General features: G+C 48.1%; 1 protein-coding gene across 1 annotated transcript; it reads left to right on the forward strand.

Moving 5' to 3' along the window:
• Positions 1 to 2,497: 2,497 nt before the first annotated feature.
• On the forward strand, positions 2,498 to 3,263 carry LOC119657952 (transmembrane protein 242). The gene is made up of 3 exons (XM_038065154.1): positions 2,498 to 2,658; positions 2,713 to 2,951; positions 3,008 to 3,263. The coding sequence occupies exons 1-3, from the start codon at positions 2,595 to 2,597 to the stop codon at positions 3,137 to 3,139; spliced, it is 435 nt and encodes a 144-aa protein (XP_037921082.1). The 5' UTR covers positions 2,498 to 2,594; the 3' UTR covers positions 3,140 to 3,263.
• The last annotated feature ends 23,517 nt before the right edge of the window (positions 3,264 to 26,780 follow it).

The raw sequence follows: 26,780 nt of genomic DNA on the forward strand, positions 1-26,780 counted from the left end.
CTTTCAACCAAATTGACCACGTGCTGATATAACACCGCCACCTCTCAGCCTTGATGAATGTCAGAATATATAAGGGGGCCAATATAGACTGGAACCACTATCTCGTTGGCATGGTGCTCCGAGCTCAAATTACGATACAACCTACAATTCCCTCTGACAATCAGGTGAGAGTGAATACTGAAGCCATTCACAACACAGCCCTCCGCGACACCTATAAGAGGGAAACGGATGCCGTAATAACCGCAGTCAACAGCGGTCCTGTAGATGAAGCATCAACAAATGATCTTCACAACCACCTAAAGAACATTATCATTGATACGGCCACAAAGATACTTGGCCTCAGCCGCAAAAAAAGTCGGAACGGCTGGTTTGACGATGAATCTAAACTAGCTACGGAACGGAAGAATGCTGCATACCGAGCAATGTGGCATTCTCAAACGACGTGGGCACGCGCAGAGATGTATCACGAACTCCGGTGAGCGGAGAAGCGCTCACAAATGGCAAAAGGAAGCTTGGGAGAATCAACAAGTCTGTGAACTAGAAAAGTATAGGGAGCAACCACGCCAGGCCCGGAAGTTTTACCAACAAGTCAGCAGGATGAAGCACCTCGATGCTCATCCTACCGAGACAAAGATGGAAATCTGATTTCTGACAGAATGGGCAAAGTGTGGGACAGCGAATCAATGCCTGACGACTGGAGACGAGGCATTATCTGTTTCATACATAAAAAGGGAGATATCACGCAGTGCAGCAGTTCACATTGCTAAGTACTATCTATAAGATATTGCTAGGCCGGATAGCGCCATACGCCCAGAACATCATTGGCCCATACCAAAGAGGCTTCACTCCAGGCAAATCAGCAAAAGATCAGATTTTCTCTGTACGGTATGTGATAAAAAAACTGTTGAAATATGGACATCAGTTGCACCATCTCTCCATCGACTTTAAAGCCGCCTATGATAGCATGGCCAGGGTAAAACTGTACGGTGGCCATCAGAGACTTCTGTATCCCGACGAAATTGATAAGACTGATTAGGGTGACTTTGATCAATGTGCAAGGCTAGATAAATGCACCAGGATCACTCTCAAGACCATTCGAAATAAACAACGGTCTAAGACAAGGGGATGTCCTAACATGCGTTCTATTTAATTTGGCCCTGGAGAAAGTGATATGTGATGCTGAGGTAAATGCGAGGGTACGATCCTCTTTAAGTCCACCCAACTACTGGCCTATGCTGATGATATCGACATCATGGGAAGAACCACTCGAGACGTACAAACTGCCTTCATCCAGATCGAACAGGCGGTGATCGGGGCGAGATCTTGGGCTGCACATCAATGAAGGCAAGACAAAATAAATGGTGGCAACGTCAGCACCGAAAACCAACCAACCAACAACATCAAACCGCACTGGTCAAACGGGAAGAATAAAGATAGGAGAACACAACTAGGGTCGAAAATCACAACCGGTAACAGCTACGATGGTGAAATCCGCGCACGGTTGTTGTCAGCCAACAGAGCCTATTTCAGCTTACAAAAACTATCCCGCCCGAAACGTCTCACCATAGGATCAAAGCTCTTACTGTACAAGACAATGATCTTGTCAGTCTTCATGTATTCCTCGGAAACTTCGGTTCTTAGCAAGAAGGTTCTGGATAAAATCCGGCTCAATCGGTTACGGTGGGCGGGTCACTTAATCCGTATAGATGAGGATGATCCCTCCCGGAAAGTCTATGAGGGCAATATCTATGGTAGAAAAATTTGACGAGGCAGACCCTTCCTAAGATGGAGCGATGGCGTAGGTCAGGACGTCAGACAGCTTTTAGGGATATCGAATTGGTGGACCTCGGCGCAAAACCGGAATGTCTGGAGTTTCTTATTAAGGCAGGCCTAGACCGGATACCGGTTGTTGCGCCGTTGATGATGATTATTCCCCTCGATTCAATTTCTTCTTCGAATGATGGCATTAACCTTTCAGTGAGCAACGGCTGACCTGCTAATATGTGATCAAGTTTGTTGCTTAAGACTGCCTCATGCAGTTGTTTACCTATAGGAGAGACTAACCTCCAACCAAAGTGGTTGGCTATGCTTTACGTTGAAGCTCACCACATCTGCAGGCATAGCGAGGTTGCTTGAATGAAATCCCTATTGGTTACTTCCAGTGGATAGTATTTGAGCTGGCGTTTAATCAAAATTGCTAGCCGGCCTCTAGCTTTCTCTCCAGGGCATTTAGTATCATAAAAATATAGCCGAAAACATTGAATTTGTTATTTTTTTCTGTGAAGTGGGTTTTCGATATTAAAAACAGATCAATGTCATGAGGTTTCAAGAAGAGGATAACTTCAGCTCTGTGCCAATGTTAATAAAGTTAATAAAATATTTTTCGTTATTCCCAATAAGCCAAAAATTTATTTAGAATCAAATTCAAAATCAAATACGCAATCCGCATCTTTCTGTCACATCCACTGCCATCTGACAACATTCGCCACTAACTACCCAGAAATGTCAAAACGCCGATTACATATGACTGAATTTCGCTGAAACCAAAATACGCGCGTAAGACCCTCGAAATACTCGGTTTATACTCACGGTCAATGGATTCCCACGAAAATAACGCCACGACAGACTCGACGGCAGATCGGAGTTTCAGAATAAAAGGTTTGTTCATCGTGCCAACTTCCTCGGGTGACGAATAATTCGACTTTATTTCAGCTGGCGTCTTCCTTACATCAGTGGGTGCCGTTTCGGCGTTAGTCGGTTTCTCAAAAACACTTGCCACCGCGAAGCGGCAAGACGAGAAGTTCCTGCAAGAGGCTGCCATGAGTCGTGCACATTTACTGGATGATGCGTCGCGGCTGGCGATGCGTGCCCTGGGCTGGGGAACGCTCTACGCAATCCTGGGCACTGGAGCGTTTTGTTACGGCGTCTGGAAACTCTCCGGCGCGCAAAATGTAAGGTTTCTTGGCTAGAAAGTTGCCAGATTAGAGTCAATCATTTCTGTCTTTAGTTCCAGGAGTTCAGGCAGAAAGCGGGGTCCGTGCTACCGAAGCTGTCCTCGAACGATCCGCCGCAGAGTCGGACAGACTTCGACGGCCTCACCGACCTGCTCAAGTACACTTCGACATGGGGGAAAGAATAACCTCCGGGGATTGTCCCGAGTGCAAAGTCTCTGTTTGTCTAGTCTTTAGTGTATATTTAAGTGTAAATTGTTAAGTTGGTTTTTACAATAAAGGATGTGCGCGCTACGTGGGCCCGGAACAGTTCGCCTTCTTGTATTTGCAGCTGTAGATCAGGTCGAAGGTGGCGGCATTCAGCTGCTGCTCCGCCAGTTCCGCGAGGTTTTCCTGGAGTTCGATTATGTGCTGGTACCTTTCCAGATACCTCTTGGCTTTCAGGAGGAACGTCTCGGAGCATTTGACTAGCTCCTCCGTATTTTTGGCGCAATCCAGGTAGGATACCTGCTCGGGCGAGAGGATTGACTTGTCGATCACAACTTTATTTGCTTCTAACCTGGAATCAAACGTGATAACGCACTGCGAAGCAACCATCGCTCACAACAGTACAAACCTTTTGATGTCGTTGATTTTGTCCTTGAGAAGATGATTCCAGTCAACGGTTTCCTTGTGCAGTTGATTTTCGTACCTGGAACCGAAGAGTGATGATGACAACTCACAGGCTATGGTCCCAAGGCTATACTTACTCTGTTTTCTGCGTTTTCTTCCTTGGAACGACTGAAACAAGCAAATAAACGTTAACAACCGACAAAGGTGGACAAACTCATCGTTACCTTCTACAGCAAAATCGAACAAATTGATGCTCGTCCGGCTTTTCCTCGACAATGATTTGCATGGTGTCAATTGGATTTCGTACGTGTTCTCGGGAATCTCAGAATGTTTCGGTGAATTCATTTCTTTGTTTTTAGACGAAATTCGGATAATAAAATTGAAATAATGCGTTGACAGTTCGTTTATTTTGAATTTTCATGTATACCAATATGGCCACAAACAGAGTGAATTCAATATGAGGGTACACTGAGTAGGTTCAATGACTAGAAATTTTACTTCGGAGTGGGATTCTCACACTAATTAGTCATGTTGTATTTTCAAACAGACAGAAAAAATCCAAGTAAAATAATTTGGTGGTTTCAAATTAAATGTCACACGCTTTATTGAGACGATTTAAATTTGATCATAGTAATATGCATCGGTAAATATCGACTTTATCCATATGCACCGGTGCCATGATATAAAGGTGAAGTGATGGTTAAAGTCATTACTAGGCAGTTACATCTTAGACCCTAACCCACATTAACTATCCCTATCAAAGTATGGTTTGGCGGAGGAACCGTAGCCCCTGATGTTCGTTTTGCTGATTGTTCTCGTCTGCGTTTGGATCAGGCTTTTGCGTTGGAAACAGTTCAGTTTCGCTGTAACAGAGACTGCGTTGCGCCTTGCAAGACAACTGGCGGAGGTGCCCTAATAGCTGTTAAGTCCCCTCTCCGTGACGAAATCATCTTTTCCTCCTCCTCCTTCTACGATTCTGTTACCATACGTGTCCTTCCGCCAAACGTATGTCCCTTTATCATATCGTGTGTATATTTTCCCTGCCTAAGTCCGCCTTCGCTGTACGAGGATTTCTTCGACAGATTATCAGAGGCCCTAATCGTTTTGTTTCCCTCACTTCCTTTAATCCTCTGTGGCGACTTTAATCTTCCTATGCTCTGCTGGCCCATTACTCCTGGCCTACCCTCCTCCCTAATAACTCGACCCACCCTTCCCTTCCTCTATCCACTTTCATGTACACCTGTGGCGACTTTAATCTTCCTATGCTCTCCTGGCCCATACGCCTGTGGCGCCCTTCAGTTTAATCTTTCTAGAAACCACTTAGATCGCACTCTTGACCTTGTCCTCTCTAACCTTCCTGTACGTTATCTTTCCCAATCCCTTCATGCTCCGTCTTACGTTACTCCTGACGCCCATCGTCCTGCTCTCGAGTTCGATGTTCAGATATCCCGACTCCACTCTCCTGTCGCTCGCAAGCCTACCAAGTTCAACTTTCGTAAGGCGAACTTCGAAGGTCTGAACTCAGCCCTGGCGTCAATCAACTGGGTCCTCCTCCTCTCCATTTACGTGTGACCAAGCACTCAATACCTTCTATACCATTTTATCTGATCCTCTTCCTTGTTACGTTCCCTCCTTTCCTAAGTGCTTACGCTCTTACCCAGTCTGGTTCACCACTGAAATTCACAAAAAACTACGTCAAAAACAGACTGCGAGAAAGAAGTTCTTGTCTTCTAGAAACGTTGGTGACTTAGTTTTTTTCAAATCCCTCCGTTCCTCGGTCAAATCCTTAATACGTAAGTCCAGGAACGAATATTTGTCCAGCGTGGAAGACTCACAAAAGCGCGGAAACCTGAAATCTTTCTAGTCCCACATTCGCAACTCCCGCTGCCCTGCCCAGTTATCCCCTCCGTCCATTAAATTCTCTGGCTTCTCAGCTAACTCCCCCCGACTATCTTGTGATTTACTCTGCCTTTTCGTCAGTCTATGTTCCCCCTCCTTCCTCCGAATCCCTCCCGATAGTAGACGTGGCCTGCCCCGCATCGCCTACCATTCCCCTACTTGCCCCTATTCTTGTCGAGTACTTCATTGGCTGCAATGGTCTTCCAAACCTCTTTTTGTTCAAAACTGGTAAGTCCATCTCCCTTCCCCTATCTCTTATTGTCAGCAAAAGCCTCGAAGAGACTCATTTTCCCGGCTTGTGGAAAGAGGCTCTCATCATCCCCATTCACAAAAGTGGCGATCGCTCGTTTGCCGAGAATTACCGTCCTATTTCCCTCCTATCCTCCTGTTCCAAAATCCTGGAAAGATATGTCAGCGACTGGTTGTCTGCCCACTTTGGCCAACACATAGTGAAAGAGCAACATGGCTGCGTTAAACGTAGGTCCACTGTCTCCAACCTGCTTGACTTTACCAACTTTGTCGCCAAATGTCTAAATTCACGGGAAGGAATGCATACCATTTACACTGAATCGTGAAAGCCTTCGACACTGTAAATCACAAGATACCAAACTCTCGTCCCTAAACGTTCCCATACTACTTGTTTTATGGCTTGCCCCTTACCTTTCCAACCGATCCTGGAGCGTCTGTTTTAACGGCTGTACCTCCCGCTCTTTCTCCCCCTTTTCTGGCGTCCCACAGGGGTCCACTGGGTCCTTTGCTATTTTTATTTTTTATCAACGACCTTCCTCCCCTCCTGGTGCTCAGAGGTGGCGGCGAGGAAGATGGGGCGGCAACCCTATCGGCCAAACCAAAACCAAGTGGCCGAGGAGAACCTCCATAGTGGTCGCACCGGGAGACGCTGTAATCACTTTGGTTTGCCGGCCGTGATTCAGTAGGCGAATGCTCCAAAGGCCTAATCAGGGCGATCAGACCCGAGTCTGCACGGGGACTCATCCGAAGTGGCAAATTGGTCACGAAACCTTACCAGGGGTATACTGGTACCATGGGAACCGGGAAAGCCCCTGAACTCACATACTTCGGGTGAACTCCTGTTGTATGTGAGGACAGCTCGGTTATTTGCGGTTGGCCCCCTTAGTGGGAGTTTCATGGTGGTTGTGGTTGTGCTCAAGCGAAAAAAGAGACCTTCGGGCCTCGACGTGGTGTTGCGTATCAACACGGGTGTCGTAATCCATAGTTCGGTAGAGATTTAGGTAATTCTTGCATCCACCAGTATGAATGCTTAGCCATGCACTTGGTATAGACTGGTACCGTTGTTGCTTGTCTCAGCGGGACTCTGATTGTGGTCACAAAATCAATCCGTGTCTTAAGAGGACCGTAGGATTAAGTCTCACGACAGGTGCCTACGTAAAACAGCATGGGCTTCACTTCCTCCCCTCCTTACTTGTCCCTGTTTGCTCTATGCAGACGACCTTAAGCTGTTTTCCGCTATATCGTCGCCTATGGACTGTGTTTCCCTTCAGTCTAACCTGGACACTCTGGTTCGTTGGTGCTCGACTAATGGTTTAGCACTAAACGTCAGAAAGTGTCACTCTATGTGCTACTTCCTAAAATCCTCAGCCACTTCTTTCTCCTACTCTCTTAACGGACATTCCTTATCCTGCTTAAATTCCACTCAAGACCTCGGAGTCACTTTCGACAATAAGCTCCGCTTTGACACCCATTGACTCGATGTCATCAATCGAGCAGCAAAATTGTCAGGTTTTATTCTTCGTTCCTCCTCTGATTTTGACTCCATCCAACCCTCCTTAGTTCTCTTCAATTCCCTCGTGAGGAATACCCTGGAGTATTGCTCCCTGATCTGGTCACCCTCCCGTAACTGTGATTGTGTTGCCCTTGAAAATGTGCAACATAAATTCACCCGTTCCCTCTTCTTTAAGTCGTCGTGTGGACTACCCCTCCCGCCTCCGCTTTCTAAACCTTCCCTTCCTACAACTGCGTAGATCCTATCTGGATCTATGCACATTCTTTAAACTTTCCTCGGGCCGGATGGACTGCTCCGCCGCTGACGAGATCACCTGCCGTCCTGCGTCTTATAACACACGTAACGCAGATATTTTCAACGTGCCCTTCGCGGAGCTCGAAGTCTATTTTCATTCCCCGATTCCCAGGCCTTGCCGAAATTATAATGCAAAACAGCTTGGTCCTTTTAACTTCCCTACTTTAAGTAGTTTTCTCCTCTTCCTAAGGAAAATAATTAATTGGAATTTTCTCTGTTTGTTGCCCGTAAATTAAATAAATAAATAAACATCGTTATTCAATTGCTTAGTCTGCTCAAGGGTAAACCAGAGTCAGCTAGAGACTTAATCCACATGCCTTCTCGATAAAAAAGTGAAGCCGTAACAAGTCTCGCGGTGCGAGTGTGGAAACCACCCTTACTCGAGGGACATTAAACCAGAACGTGTAAACGACCAACTTACACCATCGTTGCGCATGGACTGGGCAAATCTAACATCACCACACAACTCCTGGTTTCGGACGCCAATACCGTTACGGCCGAAGAAATAATTAACGAAGACTGCCCTCCCATAATTATCGACGAGGACCAGAGCTTCCCTCCTGGAGACCAGCCTGACGCTCGGAACGGTAAAGTCAATTCCTCTGTCAATTACATCCAAGGATTTCAAGATAAATTCAAACTTGCCTCAGGTAAGACTGTCTTCAAGCGAAAACAAACGGATCTGTGCATTTCGGGCACCGAGGTCCCAGCGAACAAAGACCCCTTCCATATTCTCTCTGACAAGGAGTATTGCCCCGAAGCGACTCACGCACCTCCCGGAACTTCAAAATCTGCCGACTCGGCCAACCCGTCGGTAGTTAAAGATAAGAATAGAATTAACTTTCTCCCTTCGATTTTTCTGTATGGTTTGACTGTCAAGACACTGGGCCTTGTTATCAAGAATATTGACAAAACCGTTAAAGTTGAGATCATCAAGCTATCGCCCGACAGGCTCAAAGTTCGATTCAATTCCCCGATACCCATAGGAAACTCCTCCACCTAATCAATATCACCAAACTGAAAGGTCATCCTTCATCATGAAAAAGGAGAGGAAGCCAACTCTCGCTCTCAGAGGAATCTCCCCTCACGAATTCACTCCCGAAGACGTGGCATCGGAAATCAAGGAGTTAACACAGGTTACACCGATCCGCGTATCAAAGCTTTCCACCTCGTGCTCACGGGCCAACAACACCAACTTAAGCCTCTTGAGCATGACCCTCAATTCCGAGACCGATGCCTCCTCCTAAACAAAATACCCTACTCCATCAGTGGATCAGCTGGCAGAAACCCAGAAAAGGGGATGTCACCCAATGCTGCAATTGTTGACAATTTGGCCACATTTTCTCAAACTGTGGATACGCCCCCAGGACCTGCTCTCGTTCGACTGTCCAAAACAATGCTGGCAAGGAGTCGACGGCGCCCCTCAAATGCCCAAACAGGGTCACCCAGCCAATTTGTCCAAATGCTCCGTAGGCTGAATCAATCCAACATAAAGAAAGAACTTAAAGCATTCTGCAATCCCGGCATGCTCCTTTCCACTTTCCGCTTTTCGTGACTTTCAGCCTGGTCCTCTTCCTCATTCCAACTGGTCCACTCCCCCTTCACTGATCCCTTCTTTCGGGACCGAGTAAGATTCGAAACCGTCGGTTCTTTATCGTTCCTACATTCTTCCATTCCCAGGGGCTTCTTCATGTAAGCCAGGTTCCTTTTCAACATGTCATTCTCCCCTTCTGGAACACAATCTCTGACTTCTACCATAACTACCTCTGGCTCCCCCTGAAGACAAACCCGAAATGTATTTACAATTGCTGGACAATCAAAATGAAGGTGCTCACATTCAACACTAATTCGCCCATGTCAAACGACAAACGTTTCGTTCTCCACAAGCTCCTCGAAGACACCGATCCCAATGACGTCCTGCTAAATGAAACCAGACTGGAGGAAGTCCCTAACGTAAAACTACATTTTCCCGGTTATATTACTTTCCGTAATGACGCGAGCAGAAACCCATCCATCCTAGCTAGATTGGGACTAAGAGCAAATATTATCCCATCGGCTGTACTTCCATCAAACTGCCTATTAGCCGTGGTTTGACTACCTTTTAATGGTGGAGACGTCCTCCAAGTCCTAATCGGCTCTCTTTACTGCTGTACTTCGGTACAGGTCTCCACCTCACTCTCATTCGGTCCGAACTTTGGGAAATCACGGCCAGTTTCGACGGTTTCCTCCTCGGCGGTGACCTCAACGCCAGGCATATAACTTGGGGCGACTCAATTAGCAACGAAAACCGCAAAGTGCTCTTTGATTGGTTTCAGTCAGGCTCATTCCTTAGCACGGGCATCATTAACGCTGGAGTACCATACTTTCGTCGAGGGTCTTCCTTTCTAGAGGGCTTTATAATCTCGTCCAATGTCTGGTCTTTGGCAGCTGACTCCGACCACCATACCCTCAGCCTCTCTCTGCATCTACAGCGAATTCTCCCTTCCCTTCACCATTCGCATAATTGCGGATCCTTCAGTCTGACAAATTGAGACGAATGCGACTTGTCCAATGCGGTGGGCCCTCCCTGGAAATCGCGCATTCACTCCAATGAAGAGCTAGACACTTACATCTGCAAATTGAATTCTGCCTTCGAAACTACAGTCGACAAACATGCTCCAGTCAAAAAGCGTGACTACTACAAACACGGGTGCCTTTCCCCCTTAACCCTACTCTTAGTCTGCGACAGAAACAGACTCCTGCAACGCAGGAAACGAGTATTTGATCGGTTATGGAGCAGATGCATCACTGACTACCGTTTCCTATCCGGCATCATTAAAAACCTGTTCCGCGAAGTCAATAGAGTTATTAGGCCCGAACCGAATGCATCCTAGGAGAAACTTCTCAAATCCCTCAAACCTGGCTCACAAGTTTTCTCAATAATTAATCGATTGGCTGCAAGGAAAAAATCTTCTCTCAACGTCAACTACTCCCCAATAAAAATAGGTAACCTCCAGTTTCACTCCCCCGAGGAAAAAATATCCGCCTGCATAGACTACTTTAGGCACCTATTTAGAGCTAAATCGTCCGCGGATCTCATCTGGAGCTTGGTGGACGCCACTACTGTTAACGAGAAAGGGTTGAGCTTGGAGCTGGACTTCGCTCCATCGACTTCACGGCAAACTTAGGAGTCCCTCAGGGATACATCCTAAGCCACAAACTCTTTAACATCCTCCTCCACTATATTCCCCTTCCACGGTAACCTTATCTCCTACGCCAAAGGCAGCTCAGGCTGACCCTCGCCCGCCCTTTCTCCCCAATGACAATGGTCCTCCCGCATCAGGAGGGATCCTCTTCGTTGACGACACCATCCTTTATGCGACTAGCCCCAGACCCTCACTAGCCTCCCTCTCTCAACCTCTTAACCAATAGGGTCATTGCCTAATTCAACCCGTGGGCCCTAACCGTTAATTTTTTGAAGTCTGCGGTTACTTGGTTGTAAAACCCCAACAGGAAGTGCCACTGGCGTCAGAAAGTAAAAACCTATATACGTATTGCCTCTGAAGCGAAAACCAAACATTAAATACCTGGGAAACTCTCTCAACAACTCAACAACAGCAACGTCAGATCATCTATTGGCAAAGCTTCTGAAGCCTCAGGTACGCAGTAATATCCATCAAAGTATGAGGGCTATAATTCGGGGCATAAGGTTGGTGTACGCCAGGGCGCAGGATGAAAGATGAGTGAAGACATCGGTTGAAAAAGTAAGCCAGGCAACATAAGTGACGCCCAAAAAACCTCGGGAGAGGAGTAACCGGGAAAGAGGTATCGCGAACAGTTAAACGAGCCAACTGGCCAGCAAACTCTCAAGAGAAGACAGGGTTCAACTCCCAAAAAAGTAGAGCAGAAGTTGCTGAGGGATCTCATGTAGCCGCAGTTTCGGGGAGAGGGTGCAAATCCCTAAAGAGGATGTGGAAGCCTGAAGAAATGTGGCTCCTCGGAACAAAGATATAGTGGGAGGATACGACCGGAAGTTATCATCATCTCCAAGCGCGGCGAAGGGTCATCTGCTGACATTCTCAAGAGAGTGAAGGCCTACCCCGAACTTACCACTTTGGGAGATAATGTTAGCCGCATTAGTCTTAGAAAAGAGACCTTATGCTGGAGCTCAAGAAGTCCAAGGATATAACGGCGGATAAGTTCCTGAACCAAATTGGAAAGTCCTTGGTGCAGGAAGCCGAAATTAGGGTTAAAAGACCGAAGGTCTCTATAGTCTGCAAGGATGTTTCGGAGGGCCACATCAGGAAGGACTGTGGAGGTGTCCCAAATTTCCTCCTGTGCAAAGGGAAGAAGGGGGTGGACCATCAGCACATTGCAGGTGGCAGCAGATGCCTAGAATACAGGAGAGCCTTTGTCACAAGGTGACGTTGATACAAGTCAACCTCAACCACTGCGAGTCAGCGTAGGATCTACTGTCGCAAACCATCCGCGAGAAAAACACCGATTTGGCCATAATTAGTGAGCCATATCGAAACCACGTTGGTAGCTTTTGGGTCAAAGACCAAATGGGCCAAGTAGCGCTATGGGCTTGTGCAGAACAAGCCTTCGGGGAAATAATGGAGCACCCGGAGAAGGGCTTCATCAGGACGAAGGTGAAAGCCGTCCACATCTACAGCTGCTGTGCTCCACCCAGCACTACACTTGCCGAGTATGAGCAGATGCTTGACGTCAGGCAATCTGCATGGAAATCAAGGGCAGATCGAGCTCGAAAAAGAGCTATCGCCGAATGCCGGGTGACTGCAAGCTTGCGAGGTGCCTGTTTCTGGACAAGGAGCTAAAGCATCAGGGGAAAGCCCGGTGGCGACGGTCAAGAGGAGGCACGGGGGCAGCTGCATGGCGGCCTAAAAGAAGTTATTTGGAGGAGTAAAAAGAACTGCTTCAAAGAGCTGTGTGACCATGCCGACAGAAACCCTTACGGCCAGGTCTAAACGCTGCGGAGGTCACCTCAGGTGACCTGTTCACGCCTCCTGAAATAGATGGTTGCCACTCTGTTCCGTTGTTACGAAAATAGGGGAAGGCAAATGGTTGTCCAGCTAAATGAGGGCACAATACCCTCAGTAACTGTAGAGGAGCTGCGGGAAGTATGTGGTAGGATTGGTGACAACAGGACCTCAGGTTTGGATGGCATCCGCAACCGATCTTTGAAACACCTTCGAGGTGAAAGGCTTAAAAGAAGGGATATTCCCTGTCCAGTGAAAAAAGCAAAAGTTGGTGTTGCTTCCGAAACCTGGCAAGCCACCTGGAAACCTAGTATCATATTGTCCGATTTGCCTGTTGGATACCATGGGGAAGATGATGGTGAGTGTCATCTACAATAGACTTCTACCCATCGTCGAAGTCAGCAGTCCCACGTGCCCGCTCTATAGTGGACGCAATTAGCATGGTAGTAAACTTGGCAAAAGGTGCATTCATTTCTGGCAGCTGCTGCTGTGCAGTGTTGGCGTTAAAAACGGATTCAACTGGAACAAAATTAAAGCGACGTTGGCTGACATAGGTGCCCCCGGGTATTTAGCGAATTTGGTGGAAAACTAACTCTTAGAGAGGACTCTCTGGAACGGGGCGGATGAAGGCCCCAAAGAGTACATTGTCACAGCTAGGGTACCATAGGGATCGGTACTTGGTCCTCTATTGTGAAGTATCATGTATAATGGGGTGCTTGCTCTTCTCCTCCCAGAGGGGATTGTCGGCTTTGCTGATGATCTAGCTGTGGTTATAACGGCAAAACACACAGAAGATGTGGAGGTCTATGCGACAAAGCGGTAAAATCCTGGCTAGAAAGGGTTGGGCTGATCTTGGCGGCCATGAAAACGGAGGCGGACCTGGGAGTGATAATTGACACCAAAATGAGCTTTAGGGAACACCTAGAATATGCATGCCAAAAGGGCACGCAGTGCCACCGTCGGAGGTTGCTTCAAGCCGGCGTGGTGCGTTCGATCCTCACACCTGTGTGGGCAGAGGTGCTGGCAAACTCTCACAGATGGAAGCATTTGAACTCGGTTTACCGGCTGATGGCTTTGAGGATTTGCAGTGCTTTCAGAACCACATCAGATAAGGCAGTATTGGTGGTGCCAGGCATGATCCTTCTCGACATTGTGGCGAAAGAAATGAGTGCGCTGTACCAAGCAAGACGTATGGAGGGGCACATAGAGTGTAAAAATGAGTCTGGTAACGGAGACGGTACGAGCCTACGAAGGGTCGGTGCACGCACAGGCTCATTCCCAACATTAGGGTGTGACTTAAGCGGAAACATGGGGAGACCAACCATCACATCACGCACTTCCTTATGAGACAGGGTGGTTGGTACTGGCAGTATCTGCACCGCTTTGGGTTGGATGATTCTCCGAGTTGTGGCCACTCTTCTACTCGGGAGAATGTTCGGATATCTGAATTTGGTTTGACTGGTGATCAACGTCAGTGGCTCGATGAAAGGTAGACCGCGGAACCGCAATCGCGGCCCAATTGGCTTCTTTCGTAACGAAGAAGATTTTCTGCTCACATTGGAAATATCTATCCTTTACACGAAGTCAACATTTTTCGTGCACTTGAAACGCCTCTCGAGTCCTTAGTGGGGATGCGCGGCGCAAAAAGGCAACGTTGCGGACGAGAGAAGTGCCACCAAACACGGCGTTGGTTTTTCAACTATTCGCACGTACGCCACCTCGTGTCGACCAATCATCTCCTAAGGCAAAAACGATCTTCGAAAAAAATCTTGCTGGGAGTAGCCACAGCCTTTTATCACCTGAAAGTAACGAATTCGGTCAATCAGAATCGGAAATTGTTATTGAAATTTTATCCTTGGTCCAGTTGGATTCGTTGAAATAAATTGTTGAAATATGCAAGTACTGTCACTTTCATTCCGAACACTACAAAGTCTAGTATCCACATCAATTTGGGCGCTTAACTGGCTACTCATACTCAATTGAACCGTTTCCTGTTTCAAAGCTAGCGCACAGTTGCATATGGTCAATACCGTTTCCTTTTCGATTTCTACGCGTATTCACCGGATCCACTTTGATAATATTACGTAAAAACAAGGCGAACAAATTATATACACAAGAATTTACTACGATTATATTCCGACTTTTGATCTACTCTCTTTGATAATCGTTGATAAAATGCCTCCCCGGTCCAGTTCATCAGCTGTCACTCCCATCAGCCGGTCCCCGGTTCTCGCTAAATCTGGTCTTGAACTTCGAAGTTCATGCCGGCTCAGCGACAGCAACAACACCTTATGCTCCGTCCAGAAACAAAAGCATGGCTAGAGCATGCACTCAACAGATTAGAGGAGAAGGGCCAGTTATTGTTTTTTTTAATAAAAATTACTTGATTTAAAGGATGCATGTTGAAGTTGAAAGTTCAAATTGGAATGTAGGGATGGGAATGGGTAAATTGAAAGTAGTAAATTGGGACTAAGGAGTGTTATCACCATCATCATCATCATCATCAACAGCGCAACAGCCGGTATCCGGTCTAGGCCTGCCTTAATAAGGAACTCCAGACATCCCGTCTTTGCGCCGAGGTCCACCAATTCGATATCTCCAAAAGCTGTCTGGCGTCTTGGCTTACGCCATCGCTCCATCCTAGGTAGGGTCTGCCTCGTCTTCTTTTTCTACCATAGATATTGCCCTTATAGACTTACCGGGCTGGATCAGCCTAATCCATACGGATTAAGTGACCCCCTCACCGTAACCTATTGAGCCGGATTTTATCCACAACCGGACGGTCATGGTATCGCTCATAGATTTCGTCGTTATGTAGACTACGGAATCGTCCATCCTCATGTAGGGGACCAAAAATTCTTCAGAGGATTCTTCTGTCGAACGCGGCCAAGAGTTCGCAATTTTTCTTGCTAAGAACCCAAGTTTCCGAGGAATACATGAGGACTGGCAAGATCATTGTCTTGTACAGTAAGAGTTTTGACTCTATGGTGAGACGTTTGCAAAGGAACTACAGGGGGCAGAACATAGCTATTTTCACCGATAGCCAGGCAGCGATCAAGGCACTTAGGTCCAACCAGATGAACTCTAAACTGGTATAGGAATGCCTTGAAAGACTGAATACACTCGGCTCGTCCAACAAGGGCTGGATACTTTGGGTTCCAGGCCATGCTGGGTTGGAAGGCAATGAGGCAGCGGACGAACTAGCCAACAAGGGAGCAGGGACGCCTTTACACGGGCCAGAACCCTTCTGTGGAAACGGAAATGGTTTCATGGCTATGAATCTAAGAAATGAAGAGGAACGGTTGGGGGAACTCTACTGGGCGGGCCTACCAGGGATGGAGCAGTCCAGGGAGCTTATTGAGGGATACGAACCCATACGCACAAAGGATTGCTTAAACCTCACCAAAAAGAACCTCCGAATCATAGTGGGAATTCTCACTGGTCATTGTCGGCTGAAATATCATCTATGGAAGCTAGGGATATCTACGGACACTGCCTGCAGGTTTTGTCAGGAGGAGGACGAAACCTCTATACACGTACTGGGATAGTGTCCGGCACTTGTGCAAAGTAGGTCGAGGCATCTGGGAGAACACTTAATACCAGATGCAAACCTGAAAGATCTGGAAGTAGTGAACATACAAAAGTTCCTAACGGTTTTAGGCCTGCTTGAGATACTATGATCAATAGGTAAACTATAACCAGTGAAAGGGGCACAATAGTTCTTCAAGGACGCGTTGCGACTTTCCCTTAACAGAATAATAATAATAATGGTGAGACGTTTCGAGCGGAACAGTTTTTGTAAGCTGAAATAGGCTCTGTTGGCTGACAACAACCGTGCGCGGATTTCATCGTAGCTGCTACCGGTTGTGATTTTCGACTGTAGTTGTGTTCTCCTATCTGTATTCTTCCCGTTTGACCAGTGCGGTTTGATGTTGTTGGTTGGTTGGATGAAGGCAGTTTGTACGTCTCGGGTGGTTCTTCCCATGATGTCGATATCGTCAGCATAGGCCAGTAGTTGAATGGACTTAAAGAGGATCGTACCTCTTGTATTTACCTCGGCATCACGGATCAATTTCTCGAGGGCTAGATTAAAGAGGACGCATGATAGGGCATCCCCTTGTCGTAGACCGTTGTTGATGTCGAATGGTCTTGAGAGTGACCCTGCTGCTTTTATCTGGCCTCGCACATTGGTCAGGGTCAGCCTAGTCAGTCTTACTAATTTCGTCGGAATACCAAATTCTATCATGGCCGTGTACAGTTTTACCCTAGCTATGCTATCATAGGCGGCTTTAAAGTCGATGAAAAGATGGTGCAACTGATGTCCATATTCCAACAGTTTTTCCATCGCTTACCGCACAGAGAAAATCTGACCTGTTGCTGGTTTGCGTGGAGTGAAGCCTCTTTGGTATGGGGCAATGATCTTCGGGCGTATGGGGCTATCCGGCCTAGCAAGATAGTGGAGAATATCTTATAGATAGTACTCAGCAACGTGATACCTCTGTAATCGCTGCACTGTGTGATATCTCCGTTTTTATGTATGAGACAGATAATGCCTCGTTCCCAATCGTCAGGCATTGATTCGCTGTCCCATACCTTGAGCACAAGTTGATGAACCACTTGGTGTTCAGAGGTGACCAATGCCCGGGTAGGTATTACCTCGGTAAATGTTCGAGGTCAAAAGCTCGCTGTGGTGGAAGCCCCCGAGCAATATGCGAGGAAACTCTTTAACAGCGGGAGAATCAAAATCGGATAGTCCCCACCAAGTGCTACAGGTGTCTGGACTATGGACACACGTCAGCAGCTTGCAGAGGTCCGGACAGGAGGACAGCATGCTGGAGATGCGGCCAAGCGGGTCATCAAGCAAAGACTTGCAAGGAAAGCGGGAGTTGTGTTCTCTGCAGGGATCGTGGCGCGTCTGGCGAAAGCGTCGCACACACTGCGGGCTCGGGACGTTGTCCGATCTTCAGGGCGGAATTGGAGAGGGCTAGGGTGCGAACACCATGATCCGCATTTTGCAAATTAACATGCACCGGAGTCCAACCGCTCACCAGTTGCTAGCACAGTTCGCTGCGCAAGTAAATGCTGATCTAGTGCTGATTAGCGAGCAATACCGAAACAAGGACCCGTCCTCATGGTATCTCGACTTATCGGGCACCGCTGCCATCTGGGTTCGGGACGACGTTCGACTTCGTATTCTTGCCGAAGGCCGGGGGGACGGATTTGTCTGGATCCGGTGTTTAGGGATAACGTTTTTTAGCGTTTACCTGACGCTGAATGAGACGATTCCGGACTTTCGGTGCCGACTTGATGCTCTGGAGGACGCCGTTTCGAGCACGGAGGGACGAATCCTGGTTGGCGGTGATTTTAATGCCAGGGCTCTTAAATGGGGCATGCCTCAATCAGACTCCAGAGGGAAACGGATTCTGGAAATGGCGGCGAGAACCGGGCTCGTAATTTTAAACACCGGATCCACGGCAACGTTTCGGCGCCCAGGTTGTGAAGGAAGCATTCTTGACATCACTTTTGCGTCGGAATCTCTGGCATCATCGGTGGACGGGTGGCGAGTCCTAAAGACTTCTCGGCAAGTGATCATCAGTACATTGCGTTCGAAGTGTTTGACGCTACTTGACGACGAGCATCAACACAACGTTCCCCCTGCGTGTGGAATGTCGCGAGGGTGAACATCGGAAGGTTCGTCGAAGCTCTTGGAGCAGGTAGGGCCGCGCTGGGGGGCTCTTCGGGGGGTGGTGGTGTCGCAGCTGACATCGTCGTAAATTCAGTGATGAATCTGATAACGACGGCGTGTGAGGCTTCCATGCCTGCCACGGAGAGGCCCCAGGCGCGACAAGCCTTCTATGTACTGGTGGACAGCGGAAATTGCCGACCTACGGAAGGAGTGTCGTAAGCTCTGCCGTTTGTCACAACGTTTGTACGCCAACGAGGAGGCATGTGCCAGAAAGGCACAATATAGATCAGCAAAAAGGAGACTCCGCAGCGCTATAAATAAAAGCAAAGCTCGCGGCTAGCAAAATCTTGTTAATCAGGTGAATGATGACCCGTGGGGACTTGGCTATAAGCATGTCATTCGGAAAATCGGGGCTCTGCGGAAGCCCTGCATATTGAGCACCCACCAGATGGACCGCATTGTGCGGGCATTGTTCCCCAGACACCCTGTACGGGTTGATGTAAATAGCGCGGAAAGCGTCGTGGATTGGCCCCTTTTCACAATGGGAGAACTCGAAGAAGCGGTTCTCACTATGAAAAACAGGAAAGCGCCAGGTCCTGATGGCATCCCGGCGGAAGTTTACAAACTGGTGTTCCGCCAACGGCCAGAATTGCTGCTCGAAGCGTGCAACGCGTCCTTAAAGGAGGGAATTTTTCCTTGTCGCTGGAAAGTGGCCAGACTCGCGTTGATCAGTAAGGGTAAAGGAGATCCCGTCTGCATACCGACCGTTGTGTATACTTGACACGGCCGGAAAAGTGCTCGAGAAGCTCATCAGGGGTAGACTCGCTGAAGCGATCCGTGCTGCCGGGGACTTATCCGCAAGGCAGCTCGGGTTTAGAACAGGGAAATTTACAGTGGATGCTGTAATGGAGGTCGTAGATGCGTTTAATCGAGCCGGGGCACACAGCCGCCGATCTCGACGGATAGTGCTCCTCATAACGCTTGATGTCAGAAATGCCTTCAATTCCGTAAGATGGACAGATATGCTTGGCACACTAGAGAACTCCTTTCACGTGCCAAGCTATCTCTAGCGGATATTGAGGGAATATCTGAAAGACCGCTCCCTGTTCTATGAGACGCTAGAGGGCCAGAGGAGGATGGAAATCACATCGGGAGTAGCGCAGGGTTCCATCCTAGGGCCGGACCTCTGGAACGCTTCCTACGATAGTCTGCTGAGACTCGATATGCCCGAAGAGTCGCGCCTGGTCGGTTATGCAGACGACGTTGCGGCATTTGTTGCCGGACGCACTGTTGAACAGGCGCAAAGCAGACTTGGCATATTGATGCGACGGGTAAGCGAATGGATGACTGCTCACGGTTTCAACCTTGCGCTGGAAAAAACCGAAGTAGTTATCCTGACCAGAAGGAGAATCCCGACCTTGCGTCCCATATCGATCGGCGAGTTGACTATAGAGTCAAAACCAGCGATTAAATACCTTGGTTTAATGCTCGACTCGAAGATGAGCTTCTTCGAGCAAATCAAAGCAGCCGCGGACAGGGCTGCAGCAGGAGTCGCGGCCTTGAGTCGGCTAATGGCGAATGTCGGTGGCCCTATATCAACTAGGAGACGTCTCCTCATGGGAGCAACACAGTCCGTCCTTCTCTATGGTGCGGAGGTATGGGCTGATGCCCTTGGCAAGGAGGTGCATCGTAAACGCCTCGCTCAAGTGCAGAGGCGGGGAGCTTTGCGAGTGGCGTCTGCTTACCGCACCGTCTCCGAACCGGCTGTAATGGTGATTGCGGGAGTGATCCCCGTTGCCCTCCTTGCCAAGGAGCGCAAAGCTATCTATCGCCGTAAGGGCGAAAACTTAAGAGAAGTGGTTGCCCGTGAAGAACGTCAACGCACCCTTAGCGAGTGGCAACTTTCTTGGCAAAATGAGCCAAGGGGCAAGTGGACTGCGCGGCTCATCGACAAATTAGACCCATGGTTGAACAGAAAGCACGGTGAGATTGATTACTTCCTTACCCAACTTCTAAGTGGGCATGAAGGTTTTCAGTCTTACCTGCACAGGGTTGGGGAGGCGCGATCTCCTGATTGTGTGTTCTGCAATAGAGTGGCGGATGACGCTGAACACACCTTTTTCTCTTGCGAGAGGTGGGACGGCCTTCGCCAGCAGCTTTATGCAGACACAGGGGAGCTCTCTCCAGACAACATTGTCAGAGAGATGCTGAAGAGCGCTGGCAACTGGAATCGTATTGCGCATTATGTTCGGGCTCTTCTTACTACGAAGAAGATTGAACTCGACCGACAGAGGGATCGGACGGTAAGGGGTTCCTGAACTAACAACAACTTCCTCCCCTCCCCTTCCGTTGGTGAAAGGAATTCGCTGACTTGAAGGCTCCCAAAGCCGGGAGAGCGGGAGGGCTAGCCCGAAGTAATGTGTCAAACGGTTCCAGGCTAGTTCTCTGATGACAGGGAGGTGTTTCGTTGGTAGTCCGTCAGCGTGCTGTGGCGGGAGTCCAACAGTCTGTGCGTAAACGCATTCACCTACCCTACTCCCAAGAAAAAACTTGGTGTAACTGGTCGCCTCCATATTTAACCAATTCGGTTGTAATTCCATCGGCTCCTGACGACTTATGATTTTTTAACCGATGAATTGCACGGACTGTTTCTCCTAAATTTGGTGGTGGTAGTATTTGTCCGTCGTCTTCAGTTGGTGGGACCTCCAACTCGCCGATGTTCTGGTTGTTCAGTAGCTCATCAAAGTACTCAACCCATCGCTCCAATATGCCCATTCTGTCGGAAATCAGATTGCCCTGGGTGAGCATCGAGGTGTATAAGGCTTCATCCTGCTAACTTGTTGGTAAAACTTCCGCGCCTGGTGCGGTTGCTCCCTGTACTTTTCTAGTTCACAGACTTGTTGGTTCTCCCAGGCTTCCTTTTTCCGTTTGTGAAGTCGCTTCTCCGCTCGACGGAGTTCGTGATAAGTCTCTGCGCGTGCCGCGTTCTTTCAGAATACAACATTACTCGGTATGCGGCATTCTTCCGTTCCGTTGCTAGAATTACATTCATCGTCAAACCTGCCGTTCCGGCTCCTTTTGCGGCTGGGGCCAAGTATGTTTGTGGCCGTATCAATGATAACGTTCTTCAGGGGGTTGTGAGGATCATTTGTTGATGCCTCATCTTCAGGTCCTCTGTTGACTGCGGTTATTGCGGCATCCATTTCCCTCTTATAGGTGTCGCGGAGGGTTGTGTTGTGGATGGCTTCAGTGTTAACTCTCACCTGATTGTCAGAGGGGATTCTAGGTGGCGTTGTTATTCGAGCTAGGAGCATCATGCTAACGAGATAGTGGTCGGAGTCTATATTGGCCCCCCTATATATTCTGACATATATGTTTATCAAGGCTGAGAGGTGGCGGCGATCAACACGTAGTCAATTTGGTTGTAAGTGGTCCCGTCAGGAGAAACCCTTTCCGCGCAAACCAGGTACTTCCAACAACCATTTCGTGTGACATTGCTAATTGAATAATCCGCAGTCCGTTATCATTTGTATTTTGGTGTAAGCTATGGGAGCCAACGTATCGCATGAATACGGGCTCGTTCCCTACTTGGCTGTTAAAATCCCCAAGTATGATTTTGATATCATATCTGAGACAGGCTTCGAAGGTTCGTTCCACTGCCTCGTAGAAGGTATCCTTCTCCGACTCTGCAGTCTCCTCTGTAGGGGCGTGAACGTTTATGAGCCTTATATTTCTAAACTTGCCTCGCAAGTGCAGAGTGCATAGCCATTCGCTTATGTTTTTAAAGCCGATAACAGCAGGTTTCATTTTTTGGCTGACTAACAGACCTACTCCGAGCACATGGTTTACTGGATGGCCACTATAATATATGGTGTAGCGACTCTTTTCCAGGAAATCGGTCCCTGTCCAACGCATCCCCTGTAACGCTGTTACATTAGCCTTATATTGGGACAGGGTATCGGCTAGCTGCTCATCAATTTCATCTCTGTGTGCAGGGAGCGCACGATCCATGAGAAAATGCGCAAATCGTTATTCCGTTGTCGTTGCCGGGTTCGTCGTTGTGTAATCCGTCCAGTCCAAGGCTTCTGTTGTGGCTTCGTAACAAGTTGTTTTCCGTGTAGGTTTGTCAGCCCTACCCAACCCCCAACCTGGGCGACCAGTTGGTACAATTTGTCCCGTTTTTAGGCGCGGGAGACTCGCCTTCATCCTTCTCCGTCTGCAGCTTTTCATTAAGAAAAAGCTCCCAACGGTCACCACGTGGAGGTGGAGATAGGGTTTGGTAGTAGAGCTGTTGGTGTTGGTTCAGCAGGCATTTCCCAGGTTTTATGCTCCATCGTGGGTAAAAAATCCACGTTTCGCCCTGGGACCTATACTACCCTTTGACCACCAAGGAGTGTTAGGACTGGAGAAAACGAAGGAATATTACTTTTTATTAAATGCGTTCTCCAGTCAGATTGACCTTGGACTTGGCAAAGAAAATGTTGTCAATGTCGCAAAGCCGCGGTCACTACATCTTATAGTAAACTGCTCAATGAAATTGCTTCACGCATCGGCGCTAACTTGGATGAAGGAACACCATAGCCGATGGTCCTTGCGATTGACGCATCAAATTCAAAATCTACCGCAATCTCGTTTGTTCTGTTGCTCTCTATGGTTTTGAGTGCTGGTGGACTACTTGAGTCAATGAATGCCGCCCCACAGTAATGGTGATGGAGGTGTTGTGTCGTGTCAATGGCGTAACATGCTACCGCGGTGATTTGACAGCCTTTTGATATCACTCGGACCAGGCCTATGACCGAGAAAAGTATCGAGTTCGACTTCCTCCCATAACTTTCTGAGCGATTTAAATACGAGACTCCCAGGGGTTGGTATTTTTGAAGGTTCTGAATAGGCTGAGGCTATGAGCATGTAAGCCACATATTTTTTAAGAAGAAGAATTGGTTTCCTCACTTTCGAATGGCAACATTTCTTCCATAACTTCATGCATAATGCATAACAGCATACCAACTGCCTCAAGATATTTATTAACATAATTTCGGCGTAGCCATTGAAAATAAATTGGCCGCATAATTCCAAAAGTCGAGTACCGAACCATTGAATTTCTCCGGCCTAAACTGAGAGGTGCAACGGACGATTTGCCACTTTCAGCGCTCAACATCGCGTAGTTGTTTACATCCCCTCTTGGAGCATTTCTGTTGCGTCCATTACGACTTCGGATTCAATGTCTCTATTAACTTTGACTTCGAGTCCGTAACGTTTTGAATGGGAGTCATTGACTTATCTCGAATCTATTATTAATATTAGATGGCCTATTGCGGCTTGTTTACGTTGGGGAGAAAATTGGTGAGCTTCTGAGGCGCAATTAAGCCTCTCGACGTTTCGAGTCGAACCTGAAGCTCCCAAGTATATCGTTGGTGAATAGGCGCCAATACAAAGCGATTGGCGCTCAGATATAGATGGAAGCGATAATCTAATCCGAATCGGAAATGGCTACGGGCATGCATAGTGCACGGCACGTATCTGAACAGGAGATCTTAATTGGATTATGCGTGAAATTTCATCAGCACTTGGGCTCCTTGTCGTAAGGCACTTAGGCGTTACCTTTCGCCACTCGATCATGTCTTTCTCTTCCATTGAGCGTGAATTCAAGATCAAAATCCAGACTGGTTTCCTTCAATTAAATCAATTCCAATGAATTATGTTGTATAATATCATACAGAGATACAGATACTGGTATGGCGGCGGTTTCAGTTATTAGATATTTGTCGAATATTATGAGGTTGGAATGTGGTTGAGTAATAGGTTAATTTTGCATGTAATTTGGTAACCTGACCTAGTGTAAATTAGATAAGTAGAAATGTTGGACAACTGGCAAGCAACTTCTGTTGAGCAGCTTATTTTTAGCCGGAAAAGACCGGTCTGTTTTTATACTTGGAAAAGTTATGGTACGCATATGTAATTAGTGGGTCAATATTGAGGTAGAAAGTTCTTCATTGCGCTGAATTTGGTGATCCAGGGAGAGGGATGACCTCTTACTAAAGAAAAGTCATGAATAAATAAGGGTACTTGGGATAGTCATCAGATCATCCAGAGTTAGATTTTGTCAAACGTGACGGTAAAGCTACACCTCGGATGGGATAGTGACCAATGGTGCAGGTCCATCTATTGCTAATTCTAGCTCCAACGAAGTATTCATTCATCAGTTTGAGCATATTGACGGTGCGTTTGTCCCGACACGCCATTTTGACACAATTTCACGACGAAATTTCCAGGTCGCCAAAGATACTCATAAATAAGGATCAGCTCGTCAAATCCTTGCTTCTTCAAAGCTCTAGGATTCCTATTCCTATACACGGCTAAGTGGTGATCAAGGAGGAGGTACCCTAAGTGAGAAGAGTGTCTGGAGGCACTGGCAAATGCGAGAGTAGGGATCATAAAGGTAAAAGTGTTTCGCTTTTTTTTTGTTTTTTTGGGAGTAGGGTAGGTGACTGCGTTTACGGACAGAGTGTTGGACTCCCGCAACAGCACGCTGGCGGACTACCAACTAAACACCTCCCTGTCATCAGAGAACTAGCCTGGAACCGTTTGACACATTACTTCGGGCTAGCCCTCCCGCTCTCCCGGCTTTGGGAGCCTTCAAGTCAGGGAATTCCTTTCACCAACGGGAGGGGAGGGGAGGAAGGGAGTTGTTGTTAGTGTCGGTCGAGTTCAATCTTCTTCGTAGTAAGAAGAACCCGAACATAATGCGCAATAGGATTCCAGTTGCCAGCGCTCTTCAGCATCTCTCTGACAATGTTGTCTGGAGAGAGCTCCCCTGTGTCTGCATAAAGCTGCTGGCGAAGGCCGTCCCACCTCTCGCAAGATAAAAAGGTGTGTTCAGCGTCATCCGCCACTCTATTGCAGAACACACAATCAGGAGATCGCGCCTTCCCAACCCTGTGCAGGTAAGACTGAAAACCTCCATGCCCACTTAGAAGTTGGGTAAGGAAGTAATCAATCTCACCGTGCTTTCTGTTCAACCATGGGTCTAATTTGTCGATGAGCCGCGCAGTCCACTTGCCCCTTGGCTCATTTTGCCAAGAAAGTTGCCACTTGCTAAGGGTGCGTTGACGTTCTTCACGGGCAACCACTTCTCTTAAGTTTTCGCTCTTACGGTGATAGATAGCTTTGCGCTCCTTGGCAAGGAGGGCAACGGGGATCACTCCCGCAATCACTATCACAGCCAGTTCGGAGACGGTGCGATAAGCAGACGCCACTCGCAAAGCTCCCCGCCTCTGCACTTGAGCGAGGCGTTTACGATGCACCTCCATGTCAAGGGCATCAGCCCATACCTCCGCACCATAGAGAAGGACGGACTGCGTTGCTCCCATGAAGAGACGTCTCCTAGTTGATATAGGACCACCGACATTCGCCATTAGCCGACTCAAGGCCGCGATTCCTGCTGCAGCCCTGTCCGCGGCTGCTTTGATTTGCTCGAAGAAGCTCATCTTCGAGTCGAGCATTGAACCAAGGTATTTAATCGCTGGTTTTGACTCTATATTCAACTCGCCGATCGATATGGGACGCAAGGTCGGGATTCTCCTTCTGGTCAGGATGACTACTTCGGTTTTTTCCAGCGCAAGGTTGAAACCATGAGCAGTCATCCATCCGCTTACCTGTCGCATCAATATGGCAAGTCTGCTTTGCGCTGGTTCAGCAGTGCGTCCGGCAACAAATGCCGCAACGTCGTCTGCATAACCGACCAGGCGCGACTCTTCGGGCATATCGAGTTTCAACAGACAATCGTAGGAAGCGTTCTAGAGGTCCGGCCCTAGGATGGATCCCTGCACTACTCCCGACGTGATTTCCATCCTCCTCTGGCCCTCTAGCGTCTCATAGAACAGGGAGCGGTCTTTCAGATAATCCCTCAATATCCGCAAGAGATAGCTTGGCACGTGAAAGGAGTTCTCTAGTGTGCCTAGCATATCTGTCCATCTTACGGAATTGAAGGCATTTCTGACATCAAGCGTTATGAGGAGCACTATCCGTCGAGATCGGCGGCTGTGTGCCCCGGCTCGATTAAACGCATCTACGACCTCCATAGCAGTATCTACTGTAGATTTCCTTGTTCTAAACCCGAGCTGTCTTGCGGATAAGTCCCCGGCAGCACGGATCGCTTCAGCGAGTCTACCCCTGATGAGCTTCTCGAGCACTTTTCGGGCCGTGTCAAGCATACACAGCGGTCGGTATGCAGACGGGAGCTCCGGGTCTCCTTTACCCTTGCTGATCAACGCGAGTCTGGCCACTTTCCAACGACAAGGAGAAATGCCCTCCTTCAAGCACGTGTTGAACGCTTCGAGCAGCAATTCTGGCCGTTGCCGGAACACCAGTTTGTAAACTTCCACCGGGATGCCGTCAGGACCTGGCGCCTTCCTGTTTTTCATAATGAGAACCGCTTCTTCCAGTTCTCCCATTGGCAATACACGACGATTTCCATGCTATTTACATCAACCCGTACAGGGTGTCTGGGGAACAATTCCCGCACAATGCCGTCCATCTGGTCGGTGCTCAGTATACAGGGCTTCCGCACAGCCCCGATTTTCCGAGTGACAAGCTTA

The sequence above is a fragment of the Hermetia illucens genome, chromosome 1, assembly GCF_905115235.1.
Source record: "Hermetia illucens chromosome 1, iHerIll2.2.curated.20191125, whole genome shotgun sequence".
NCBI classification, from domain to species: Eukaryota; Metazoa; Arthropoda; class Insecta; order Diptera; family Stratiomyidae; genus Hermetia; species Hermetia illucens.

Bases quoted from the DNA above. Each gene is read 5' to 3' on its own strand.
- LOC119657952 (XM_038065154.1), top strand. From the start codon at position 2,595: ATGGATTCCCACGAAAATAACGCCACGACAGACTCGACGGCAGATCGG. The intron at 2,659-2,712 runs GTTTGTTCATCG...ACTTTATTTCAG, and splicing joins TCGGAGTTTCAGAATAAAAG to CTGGCGTCTTCCTTACATCA. The intron at 2,952-3,007 runs GTAAGGTTTCTT...TTCTGTCTTTAG, and splicing joins AACTCTCCGGCGCGCAAAAT to TTCCAGGAGTTCAGGCAGAA.